This window comes from Meles meles, chromosome 6 (assembly GCF_922984935.1).
Source record: "Meles meles chromosome 6, mMelMel3.1 paternal haplotype, whole genome shotgun sequence".
NCBI classification, from domain to species: Eukaryota; Metazoa; Chordata; class Mammalia; order Carnivora; family Mustelidae; genus Meles; species Meles meles.
Genome location: NC_060071.1, coordinates 146,862,830 through 146,875,485, shown reverse-complemented (window position 1 = coordinate 146,875,485; position 12,656 = coordinate 146,862,830). Strand labels below are relative to the sequence as shown.

Here is a 12,656-nt window from a genome sequence, read left to right as displayed (position 1 = left end):
CAGCTGTAAATTTTTCAAAACTAATAGAAGCATATTTTACAGCTCACAGAACATTTAGAACATATTAAAATAAGTATCTTTCCACTGTGATGTGCCCAATTGAAATCTATGAATTCCAAAGCAACGTTTCAAAGAGATGAGGAGCCGGCACTTCGCGCTCTTCAGATTAACCAGATGGTGCTGTTCTCCTCTTGATCAGAAAAGAAATCATCTTTCAGTAAATACCACCTTGAATCAAGGATTCTTTCACATTCTAGAAGCCTGAGTGAGCTTATATTAAGTCTTACTGTGCCCCCTAGTGACAAATAAAAGCTATGCACTTAAGAGACAATCCTTTCCCAAAGGCTGGAAATAAAATCCAAAAAAAATTTCTTTAATCTTTACTGATCACTTAGCATGTACAAAACTTTGTGCCAGGTGCTATGGAAAATGTAAAAATGGGTCTAGCACAGTTTCCATGTTCAAGAGGCTCAAAATCTACAAGGTGTCGCAGATAGGGTTCATGGCTACACAGGCACAACGAGATGCCACTTCGGGGTAAGGAAGGGAGAAGATTCCTGGGGAGAGCAAAACCATAAGCACACAGCAGGTGCCTACTATGCGCCAAGGACCACACCAGAGAGTTCACATCCAACACTGTTTCTTCTCCACAAAAACCCAGCACAGCAGCACAGTCATCTCCACCGACCACACACGCTGAGATTCGGAGAAGTAACTTGCCCGAGGTCACACAGCCAGCCAGCCCCGGAGGAAGGATTCAAACTAAGTGCTGTGACCCCAGCCCCCAGCCTCTTCCCTCCTTCCTGATGCAGTGGGGCTCAAGAAGGCACTCTGGCAGGCTTTAACCAAAAGACAAGCGGAAAGACACCCTAGGAAGGGAGCACAGAGCCGGGGGGGCTGTCGTATCCACCTTTTCTAGCTCTTCCCCCACTGCATGCTCACCCCACTGGGTGCTCTCCACCCAGGACTGGGCTACAGGGAGCCAGGGCTCCTGCCGGCGCCCACAGCCCCATACTCACTCCAGACTCTGCATCCACACGCCTCCCACTCCCCTCCTCCACCTCACAGGCCCCCAAGATCTGCGGCACCCCCCCTCCCCCACGACCCCAGGGAAGGGGAGGAACGCCATCCCGCCTGGAGCTGCGGGCTGCACACCAGGCTCTACGTGAAGCTGAGGCCCCAGCAAAACCGAGGCCTCAGCCAGGACCTCCCTCCCCGGTTCCCAGCCCTGCTCCCACCCAGTCCCCAATCGGTTTTCCATCCCGACTCCTCCGGCCCCTGTCACACATTCTTCACACTGAAAAAGTGCTCAAAATCAATTTGCCAAGCAATTCTGTCACTGGAAACTGTCACATATCTTAAAGATTTATTTTATTTATTTGTCAGAGCGAGAGAGAGCACAATCGGGGGAATGGCAGACAGAGGGAGAAGCAGGCCCCTTGCTGAGCAGGGAGCTCAGTGCAGAACTTGATCCCAGGACCCTGGGATCATGACCTGAGCCAAAGGCAAAGGCTTAACCGACTGAGCCACTCGAGCGTCCCCGCTGTCAAACATCTTAAAGCAGTGAGGATCCTGGTCCAACCATACGTATGAAAGGCTTATTAAAGCCCCGCTTTTTCAGGATCCCAAAGGAAGGAGGAGGTCAGGAGACACTGACCCCAGCAGGCATGAAGGCAGCCACGCCCTGTCCCTGGACCACCTCCAATGCCACCCTTGCTGCCTCCCATGAGGGACAGACAGTGCAGTGGGCAGGGCTCCCTGGAGGCTGCCGGGCTGAGCAAGAGGCCGGTGGCCACATCACCTGCAGCGCACACACCACCTCCTCGGGAAGGGCGGGCACAGCAGCTGCACCCGGCCCCCCGAGGGCAGTTCCACAGCCAAGGGCCCAGGACCCGGGTCTGAGTGAATCACCCCACGCAAAGCTTTTCTACGCAGTCCCTCCACTGAGCGGCTGAGCGGCTTCCAAAGCTGGCCCAACTGCGCCCCCTTCTGGTCACAAGGTGTCACAGCTGGTTGGCTGATCCAGGGTCCCCTCCCTGGGGACGTGCACGCATCCCCAACGCATAGCACCTGGCACACTCATCTACTCCACAAACACCCACTACACGACTGAACACACACAACACCCAAACACGCTTCACTCAGACATGCTCTGTTTAAAAAACGATACTACAGCGGGGATGCCTCTGCCTAGGGAAAACCTAAACTTGGCGGGCAAGTGATCCAAGCAGGGCCCAGAGAGCACCTCACTGATGCTGGGTGCAAACCAGTCCTCACAGGGATCCAGGCCTGCCCCTCGCCATCAGGAACAAGACCCCGCAGACGGGCAGGCAGGTGGCAGGCACACACGAGGGCGTCCCTGCTGCCCTACGTCCCTCCACCCATCTCCGCCCACAGCAACCCACCTGTCCTCCGACACCTCCAGGCGAGGCTGCCTCCTCCTCCAGCCTGAGCTGCGGCATCTGCCTGACAGCCCCCTCCCTGCAGGGTCCTAGAAAGAGGCTGCCCGTGCCCCTCGGGCAGCCCACCCGTAACCACACTACCCTCCACAAAAACCCGTGCCTGGCCTTAGACCGGGTGCTTCGGACACACACATCTGGGCGCTTGTCCCACCTCAGAAGGGCCAACCTCCGGTCTCGTCAGTTTGTTCTATCGGGAAGGAAACGGAACGCGAGAGGTTAAGCGTCTTGCCAGGGTCACAAAGCTGCTGGGGATGGAGCCAGACCCCGAGGCCCTGTCACGCTACCTGCAGCCCACTTCCAGGGCCAGCCAGACACGGCCTGGCAGTACACAGACCCTACGCGGGCCCACCAGAAACCCTCCAGACGTGCTCCTGACCAAAGGGCCACGTCTCCACTCGCCCTCCACGGCGCACTCGGGAAGGAGCGCTGAGAAGCCCCTGTACCGCGGGACTGAACCAAGCACTTACCATGCACACCAGGAACACCAGAAGCCTCCTGAGTGGACCTGAGCCCCACCCCCACTCCCCTCACAGGAACAGCACCGAAGCCCGGGGTGTAAGATCGCCAGGCTCCAGACTAAAGGCAGGACATAGCACTGTCCCTGCACAACTCTATTCGCCCTGCCTGGAGGGAACACAGACTAGTGGGTTCAGGACTCAAGTTGGCTGCTTAAAAACGACACCCATCGGAGCGCCTGGGTGGCTCAGCGGGTTAAGGCCTCTGCCTTCGGCTCAGGTCATGATCCCAGGGTCCTGGGATCCAGCCCCGCATCGGGCTCTCTGCTCAGTGGGGAGCCTGCTTCCCTTCCTGTCTCTGCCAGACTCTTTGCCTACTTGTGATCTCTGTCTGTCAAATAAACAAATAAAACCTTTAAAAAAAAAATGTATATATATATATAAAACTTGCAAATACCATGTCCTGGACGGGACGGTTCTAGAACTGTGAGGAACAGAGTTAGAGGAAGCTGGCATTTACCGACCACCTGTGGGGTCCCTAGCTCTGTGCCAGGGTTTTGTAAGCGTTTTGCTCACATGACCACATGATGCAGGAAAGATTACGGCCTTTACAGGTGAGACACCAGACTCGCCAGGGCCAGCCGACCAGATGCTCCACAACAAAGCTGGATCTGAAGCCACGTCCCTTTGACTCCAAAGCCATTTTCTTTCCACGAAGCTTTGGTTCGGCTCTCATTTACTTGGCACCTACCACATATAGGTGAGCTGCTAGGTGCTGACGAGGGTGAGGAGGAGGACAGAGTATAGCCCAGAGGGGCTGGAGACAGGTTACAGGAGCTGCGACACCGGTGCTCCGCTACATCCCTGCCTATGTGTGGCCGGCCTACTGCAAGTCTGCACGGCCTCAGTAGCTTTCAATTCAAATAAGCAACAAGGACAAAAGAGTTTCTGTATAAACCGCAAGTCCTCGGCAGGGCATCCGTAGCCAGTCCCGACCTGCCTACTTCCGCAGCCTTGGGCCCCCCACGGCACACCCCAGCCCTCCAGCCAACAGGCCCCCAAGACTTTTATGGCCAAGAACATCCTTCTGCCCCGTCTCACCCCCTCCACCAAGTGAACCTTCCCCTGCTCCTGGAAGCATTCACCAAGCCCTCCCAGACTAGGCTGCTGTCCCTCCCAGTGGGTTCACGGAGCACTTGTGTCCCAGTGGGAGTCTGGTCCTCACATTCCTGAGCCCAGGGCTGTGAGGGCCTCTCCACTTGTCCATGGCCCTACAACACCACATGCCCCGAACCAGGGACCGATCTGTCTACCTCTGCTCCCCTGGGGTCCAACACAGAGCCCAACACATAACTGGCATGCTCAACACTCCATGCGGCTCACAAGGGGCCCAGAACTTGCCCTGAGCCTGCTTTCCTCCCCCTCTGACTGCCCTCACTCAGCGACCTCGACCCCCGGGGTGCCCGTGTGTCTGCATGTCCTCGGTGTCCCCACGAGGGCTAAGGACTAGCACTCTGTGGTGACCTAAGCAGGGCAGCATCAGCGTGGAGGGCACAGAATGGACCGACAATGCAGGGTGGGCCACTGAGAACCCACTCCTGAACGCAACAGGGAGAATTACAGGATTCCCAGAGATGTTCGGCACCCCTACCTCACTGCTGCGAAGAACAAAGCACCCCAGCAGTTTACTTCTGAGAGTCCCTGAAAAAAGGCGGTATCACTTAAGCCTTACCTTGAAGGTTTTATCCATGGAAGCCGAGAGAAGCATGTGACTCTTAGCGAAGACTGGACACCACTGAATGCTGTTGACGGGGCCCCTGTGGCTTCTCAGGTGGAAGAGCACTTTCCTGGGAATCGTGGTTTCTTTATACTGACTGTCCAAATACGGCTGGATGAACTCAGACGCTCTGGGGGCCACACAGAGAGGGGCGGGGGCACGCCCTGCAGACGGACCCTGGGCCGCCACATCCTTACTCTTAACAGTTTCTGTGCTTAATGCCTGCGACTGTCGTAGTCTTTTCGGGGTGTAGGGCACAATACAGTCCTCACACCTGGTCCTCTGAAGAGAGCTACCATTTTTACCCTGGGCGTCAGATTTGGTTTGGGCACAAAAGGATGGTTCAGGGGAGTTGTAAGTCCCCCAGGAGAGTTTCACCGGCCTAAAGCGGGCAGCTGCCAGGGGCACATGGCCAGCTGGAGCGTGGCTGGTCCACAGAGAAGGTCGAGGAGTCTTATCTGCAGGGACGGTGACATCAGGCTCCGTCCTGGGCCACTGTAACCTCTGGCTGGGACAAGATCCTGGGTCGCTTCTCCAGAGCCGAACCAGTGGGAGACGACGGCCAGCTGGGTCTTCACAAGAACCACGCTTTGCGGGCAGTGCTGTCCCTTCCATCACACCTGGGGCTTTGGATGCAAAATCCTGCCCAGGAGGTTGGAGTCCATCAGAGCTGTCTTTCATCTGGCCAGCGGCATTAAAACTTCCCACAGGCTCGGTCTCAGCCTCTGATTCCGAGTCATCATAAGCCACCAAGGAAGCCATTGAAGACACAGTTTTCTGCTGTCCTTTGAGGACAAACTACCTGAGACCAAACAAAGTTAAGTGTCAGAATACATGCATGTGAGAATATTTACCACAACATGTAATTAAAAGAAACATGCCCTGGAGGGAGACAAACCACACCGGACTCTTAATCTCACAAAACAAACTGAGGGTTGCTGGGGGGGGGGGGGTTGGGAGAGGGAGAGGGGGTTATGGACATTGGGGAGTGTGTGTGCTATGGTGAGTGCTGTGAAGTGTGTAAACCTGGCGATTCACAGACCTGTACCCCTGGAGATAAAAATACATTATATGTTTATAAAAAATAAGAAATAAATAAAAAATTTTTAAAAAATGCCCCCTAGCAAATCCACAATTGGAAAACTCTAAGAATAAACATTAAAAAATGAGGGCTTTGGGGGCACCTGGGTGGCTCAGTGGGTTAAGCTGCTGCCTTCGGCCCAGGTCATGATCTCAGGGTCCTGGGATAGAGCCCCACATAGGGCTCTCTGCTCAGCAGGGAGCCTGCTTCCTCCTCTCTCTCTCTCTCTCTGCCTGCCTCTGCCTACTTGTGATCTCCGTCTGTCAAATAAATAAACAAAATGTTTTTTAAAAAATAAAAATAAATAAAATAAATAAAAATTTAAATTGAGGGCTTTTCTATAAACCAGCCATAATTAGAAGATTTAATTTTTTTTAAATGAAGACTATGGGATATCTGTAAATAATTTAAACAATTAGCAAGAGCTACAGGAAGAAGACTAAAACTTTATTGAAAGACATAAAAAGAGGACCTAACTAAATGGAGTCTGGATTTAGCAGAAAGATTCAGGATTTTATTTTTTTTATTTTTTTTAAAGATTTTATTTATTTGTTTGACAGAGATCACAAGTAGATAGAGAGGCAGGCAGAGAGAGAGAGAGAGAGAGAGAGGGAAGCAGGCTCCCTGCTGAGCAGAGAGCCCGATGCGAGACTCGATCCCAGGACGCGGAGATCATGACCTGAGCCGAAGGCAGTGGCTTAACCCACTGAGCCACCCAGGCGCCCCGAAAGATTCAGGATTTTAAAGATGCCTTTTGGAAGGTTACTTTGGGCCTTTGAGGTCTCAAAATACTAAAACGGAAAGATGTCCAGAACCCACCAAACAGGAAAAGCATGTCACCACCCCGCCTGGGGCTCCAGCGCCTGCGCTACCCCCTGCCTAGATATCCCATCTCAACCCTAAGCCAGCTGGGGAGACACACCCACAACACAAGACCTTGGCGTTCGAGGCACCAGTCCCCCAATTCTAAAGGTATGGTTCAAATCTGCCCGTTTCCCTCCGAACACACACTCACCCAGCAGTGAATTGCCCCTTTCTAAAAAATTCTTCCTGAAATTCTGAACCATCGTGCACGATAAATTGCTGCCAACTAGTTTCTGGAAAGAAGTGCTTCAGTCTGGACGAGTTCAATTCTATGCTTTTAGGAGGAAGTACCGTCAGGAGGAAAACAAGGATGCCCAGCACATCCCGGACAGCAGAGGGCGCGACGGAGCAGCAGCGACAGCCACACGCCAGGTTCTGAGATACCCAAACACATCCTGATTTACCTACTCCTTGCCGGACCTTAGTGTACCACAGAGACCCCTCCTGCCGCATGTGGGGTCCGGGCACCGCCAGAAATTCCCTCTGGGTCCCTTGTTAAAGCACTCCGCCTATCACCCAGCTCTTTCCCTAGGTAGTGGGTTTCACAACCCCGGCAATCCAACCACTTCGCCCCATCCACACCTCACCCCCATCGCCTGAACGGCTCCACGGCCCGACACATTATGTCATCATTCGACAAACGCAGTCTACCTCCTCCAGAAATCCCACCACCACCCCTCTCTTGCAGCCTAATCTAGGCAGGTAACACCTTCCGCACACAATGCCATCGTCTAAATAAAACTTCTATAAAGGACTAATTATAAACTAGCGGACCACGCGCCGCAACTTAGCATTTCTGTTCTCTGTTACTTAGCCTGGTCCTGCCCAGTCATCTCACCTGCCTCGACAACTCTCCATAGCCCCACACCCCACAGCATGCCATTCCTCTCTGTCACAGGGAACCCACCAGGATCCCCCCACCTAGCTGTCTGCAGCGGCTGACTCGAGAGAAGGGCCGGTGGCCAGAACTTAAAAAGAGGTCCACAGTGGGGCACCTGGGTGGCTCAGTCAGTTAAGCATCCGACTTGATTTCGGCTCAGGTCCCGATCTCGGGGTTGCAAAATCGAGGGTCGTGTCGGGCTCTGCTCTCGGGACGGGGTCTGCTTGAGACCCTCCCTCCTCTCCTGCAAGCTTTCTTTCCATCTCTCTCTCTAAATAAATAAAATAAATCTTGTTTTAAAAAAAAAAAAAACAGAGGTCGGGGCGCCTGGGTGGCTCAGTGGTTTAAGCCGCTGCCTTCGGCTCAGGTCATGATCTCAGGGTCCTAGGATCGAGTCCCGCATCGGGCTCTCTGCTCGGCAGGGAGCCTGCTTCCCTCTCACTCTCTCTGCCTGCCTCTCTGCCTACTTGTGATCTCTCTCTGCCAAATAAATAAATAAAATCTTTAAAAAAAAAAAACAAAAACAGAGGTCTATGGAAACCCTCCGAGAGCAGGAGGACTGAAGGACTGAAGGAAAGCAGGAGGGGGGTGAGAAGGCGCCCGACACTACCTGCTCCATGTGCACTTGGCTTGTCCAGCACCGGCCGGCTACTCACCAAGCCCCACCGCAGGCACCAGGAACGCCGCACCAGCCGGAGGTCAGCAGTGGCTGGTGCGCACCAGGCCCACACGCAGTGGGACCGACAGGCCGCACTCAGGGAAACACAGGGTGTCAGGCAGCAAGAAGTCCTAGGGAGAGAAGCAAAACAGCAGAGCAGAGGGGGCGGTGGGCTCGGGGTTGCCGTCTCACGGGGACCTGAGACGAAGGGTGGACGGGAGCAAAGCCCAGGAGGAGGGAAGGGGGCAGAGGTGGTTTCGAGAAGCCCCGGAGCAGGAACCAACAGAACTAACCGAACGGCGCCCGCAAGGAGGCCGCAAGGTGACCCAAGGAAACCAGGCCAAAATGGACAAGCGCGGGAGCCACCGGGAACAATGGAAACTCCCGGGGGAGTGTTTGCTGCCTTGCGGGTTTCTAAGGCAAATGGGGGGAAAGGGGCAATTTTTCATGGTGGGGGCGGGGATCCAACCACGAGGGAGAGGCAAGGGCGCCTGGAAACGGGCCACAGGGCGGGGGAGTGGCACTGCGAGTCACGGGCAGGTCACCAGGAGCGCAGGACTCCGGGTTCCGCCCACGGCCGCCCCCAGCGCCTGCAAGTGTTTGGGACACGCGGCCCGGGGCTGGGAGGCACAGAGTGAAAGGACAGAATATTCTCGTTCGGCAAACACGGCCTGACTACCTACTCCGTGCCAAGCCTTATGTGCGGTCTGGCTGCACGGATCAAACACAACAGGACCCGGGCCGCAGCCCACGGACTGAGAAGGCAGCGAAGAAGAGGCGACCAGGGGTGGGTGTTGAAGGATGAACAGAAGTTAGCCGAGCTGTCAACAGTGGAGGTAGGCAGGGCCCGGAGCTCTGAGCGTCCGGAAGGGCAGTGGTGAGGAAGGACTGGCGAGGGACACTGAAAGGCCCGCCCTAAGGGGCGCGGAGCGCTCGGGCCGCCGCCACCGCCGCCGCCGCCCCGTCCCAGCCCCCTCTCGCCCACGGGCCCGCCGCTCACCACACGTACCGGAAGCGCTCGGTCCTGCGGGAGGCCGTCCGGCTTGCACTCGGCAGCCAAGGTGCGTTCCGCTGGTTCCGGTGCCTCCAGCCAATCATCCGCGGCCTCTGCCCCGCCCCCACGCAAACAGCCAATGACGCGTCAGCCGGGCCGGAAGTTGTTCCGGCCGGACGCAGTTTCCACGGACGCCCAGGAGGCCACCCGTGGCTGAGCCGGCTGCGCTGAAGGGCCCGGCTGGGCCGGTAAGTGAGGGGATGAGGGAGGGCGGGAGTTCGGGGCGGCGCCGGATGACCTGGCTCTTCCGCCGCCGCCTGCAGGCGAGGGCCCGGAGTATCCTCCTCAGAGCCCTGCTCGCTGCCCGCCGGGCTCCGGCACCACGAGGGGCGCGGAGGCTGCCACGGCGCCCCTCGCCCCCTTCCTCCGAGCGCCCGCGTCCCCGTCTGTCGCCCTCCCCCGCCGGCACCGACCCTCGCTCGCCTCCTCCCTCTTCCCCTGCCCCGAGGCGAGAGCTGCCCACGTCGAACGAGTGCGTGCCCCGTGCTGGGGGCTTTGCCTGCAGCGTCGCCCTCGGTCCCCTCCGCGGTAAAGGGAGGAGGCTTTCTCGTGCCCATTTCATGGAGGAGGAAGCCGAGAGGTGATGGCCCTCGGCCAAGGCCCTGCCCCGGGAGAATGCCCGATCTGGGGCTGAGAGCTGGGTCCGCGCGACCCCGGAGCTCGGGCTCTGCCCTGCGCGGGCCGCCGCGGGGAGCAGCTGCGGGGAGTTCCCGGTCGCCGCCCCGCCTTCCCGCGGCTGCACACAAACAGTCACCCGCACGAATGCGGAGGGTGGGGACGGGAACAGGGTGGGTCACTCGGAGGCCAGTCTGGGGTACGGGGCGGCTGATGCAACGACCTGCTAATGCCTCGGTCTCCTCCCGGCCCCCCCACCCCGCCGCCCCTGATTGGACCGTCTCGCCAAGGAGGCTGGTCAGGAATCTTAAGTGTTTCTGAGAAACTGAGTGGTTTATAAAAAATTCCTACGTGCCAATAGCTGAAGAGTGGGGTAAACAGGACAAAAAGATCCTTTTCTGAAAAGGAAACTGAAAGAAACGGGGAAGACTATAAAGGAAGACCGCTGGCTGCTGGGGCAGTCTCAGCCGCTCCGCTGCCTGGCGTGACCCGTGGCCCCCTCCGCCCGCCGTGCCTCCCCCGTCCTGGGTACGTATAGCCCTCGCCGCCAGGCTCGCAGCTCATCGGTACTTTGCCCAGCGCGCTGAAGACCTCGGCTTGGGGGGGCGAGGATCAGGGTGTCGTGCACGGTATGTCCCACCCGAAGTTCAGGTGATGCGCGCTGCGCCGGGGAGTGGAGGCACGGGTGAGCAGTTGCCTGTTTGGCCTCGGTGCTCCACTTGCAGCATCTCGGTGTTGGCTCCCGCGCAGGGTTTTCGCGGGCGAGGCCTCCTTACACGCCCAGCACTCTCACACGTGAGCTCTCCCGTCGCCGTGCACAAGAGGGTCTTGTGCCCGGCTTCACAGAAATTCACGTCCTCTCTGCCTTTTAAGGTAACGTGTGTCTTAATATTTGAAGGGGGTGATGATCTCTCTTCTCAGTGTTGGACAAAGGAAAGGTGAACATAGCCTGTCCCAGGGTTCAAAGTGTCAGAGGACGCCTTGCTGGACAGAAGTCGTTTTCTTGTCCCCCGGGGACTCGATGGTCGGAAGCCGCAGTCACGCACACTGTGGGGCCTGGGTGTGAAGGATGGTAGCCGCCCCCCTCCCGGTGGTATCCCAGGCATCCGGAAACAATGCGCTTCTGGCCACTCGAGAATTGGCGAAGTTTATGCCCCCTTTCCCCAAACTGTAGATCAGTGTATTCTGATGCGTGAAATGATTTCGGGATGGTCCAGGTCATGGTCATGTTCTGTGAAACCATTCTGTGATTCTCCTTTCCATTCCCCGTCCCAAAACCACCCGGTTTCTTCCAAGTGCCGGTCACATTCCTCCAGAACAAGGGAACCTTTCAAAATGAGCACAGGACTCAAGATCTTTAAAAAGAGGAATTGGTAATTTTTTAAATTGTTTTATTTAAATTATTATTTTTTATTTGAGAGAATAAGAGAGAGAGAGAGCGTGAGAAGGGGAAGGGTCAGAGGGAGAAGCAGACTCCTTGCTGAGCAGGGAGCCTGATGTGGGACTCAATCCTGGGGCTCCAGAATCATGACCTGAGCCAAAGGCAGTCACTTAACCAACTGAGCCACCCAGGCGCCCGCGAATTAACTTTTAAGAGCCTTTTAGCTTTCTCTTTAAAGGTGCCCTAGGATCTGCCAGGGACTGTGAGGTTTTACTCTAATGACCAATACCTCTTTCAGAGGAGATGGTAGATAAACACCACGGATTATACCTTTGTTTCTTTGTTTTAAATTTTACTATTTGTTAAGTAGGTAAAACAACTCTCCCAATAGCTTCAAAGCTCTATTTGCATTTTACGCAGTAAACACTAAGACAGTCTTGTATAGAATTTTGGCATCTCAGACCCCTCTGAAAAGTGACCTGGATGTTCTGCTTAGAGCCAGGCACGTACCAGTGTGTATGCAGACTGTCGATGTCATTTCAGACATGCTGCACTCCAGGTTAAAAGCCTCTGAAGTTAAATTTCATTCTAAGGGGCACCTGGGTGGCTCAGTGGCTTAAGCCCCTGCCTTCAGCTCAGGTCATGGTCTCAGGGTCCTGGGATCGAGCCCCACATCGGGCTCTCTGCTCAGCAGGGAGCCTGCTTCCTCCTCTCTCTCTGCCTGCCTCTCTGCCTACTTGTGATCTCTCTCTCTGTCGTCAAATAAATAAAATCTTAAAAAAATAAATTTCATTCTAAAAGTTATCAAAGAAGTAAAGGAGCGTGTTGACTAGATGTGAGGAAAAAGGAGAGTGGACACACGAAACGGGGGCAAATGGAGAGGTGTATGAACTAAGAGACTGTTCTGTTTGCCTGTCTTTTAAAAAAAAAAAAAAAAAACTTTATTTATTGGGACACCTGGATGGCTTAGTCGTTAAGTGTCTGCCTTCAGCTCAGGTCATGATCCCAGAGTCCTGGGATCGAGCCCCGCATCAGGTTCCCTGCGCCTGCTTCTCCCTCTCCCACTCCCACTGCTTGTGTTCCCTCTCTCGCTGTGTCTCTGTCAAATAAATAAAGGCTTCTTTTTTTTTAAGATTTTATTTATTTGTTTGACAGATAGATAGATCGAGAGAGGTAACAGAAGAAGGGGGAGTGGGAGAGGAAGAAGCAGGCCACCCACTAAGCAGGGAGCTGGATGCGGGGCTCAATCCCAGGACCCCAGGATCAGGACCTGAGCCGAAGGCAGACACCTAACAACTGAGCCACCCAGGCGCGCCAGTTTTCCTGTCTTTCAAGAGGTTGCATCAGACACACACACATACGCGCACACAAGATTTATCATGTGGGTGGTTCCCATGCAGTGTTTACCTCATGATCATAAGAGCTAGCA

General features: G+C 55.4%; 2 protein-coding genes across 7 annotated transcripts in view; one reads left to right on the top strand and one right to left on the bottom strand.

The window, feature by feature from the left end:
• WDR25 (WD repeat domain 25) overlaps positions 1-9,283 on the bottom strand; it is a 141,745-nt gene extending 132,462 nt beyond the window's left edge. For 2 of the 5 annotated variants that reach the window (XM_046007022.1, XM_046007023.1), the window contains exons 1-3: positions 9,187-9,283; positions 8,176-8,308; positions 4,650-5,492 (exon numbers count right to left, since the gene is read on the bottom strand). In XM_046007022.1, coding sequence (XP_045862978.1) covers positions 4,650-5,492; positions 8,176-8,308; positions 9,187-9,275 — 1,065 coding nt within the window. In that variant the 5' untranslated portion in view covers positions 9,276-9,283. Of the gene's footprint in view, positions 1-4,649; positions 5,497-8,175; positions 8,309-8,470 lie in introns of all 5 variants that reach the window. The other 3 variants (XM_046007026.1, XM_046007025.1, XM_046007024.1) reach the window with 3 other exon arrangements.
• WARS1 (tryptophanyl-tRNA synthetase 1) overlaps positions 9,281-12,656 on the top strand; it is a 29,072-nt gene continuing 25,696 nt past the window's right edge. The window contains exon 1 of one of the 2 annotated variants that reach the window (XM_046007030.1): positions 9,281-9,419. The gene's annotated coding sequence lies outside the window, so the exon portion shown is untranslated. Of the gene's footprint in view, positions 9,420-9,450; positions 10,375-12,656 lie in introns of those variants that run through there. The other variant, XM_046007028.1, reaches the window with a different exon arrangement.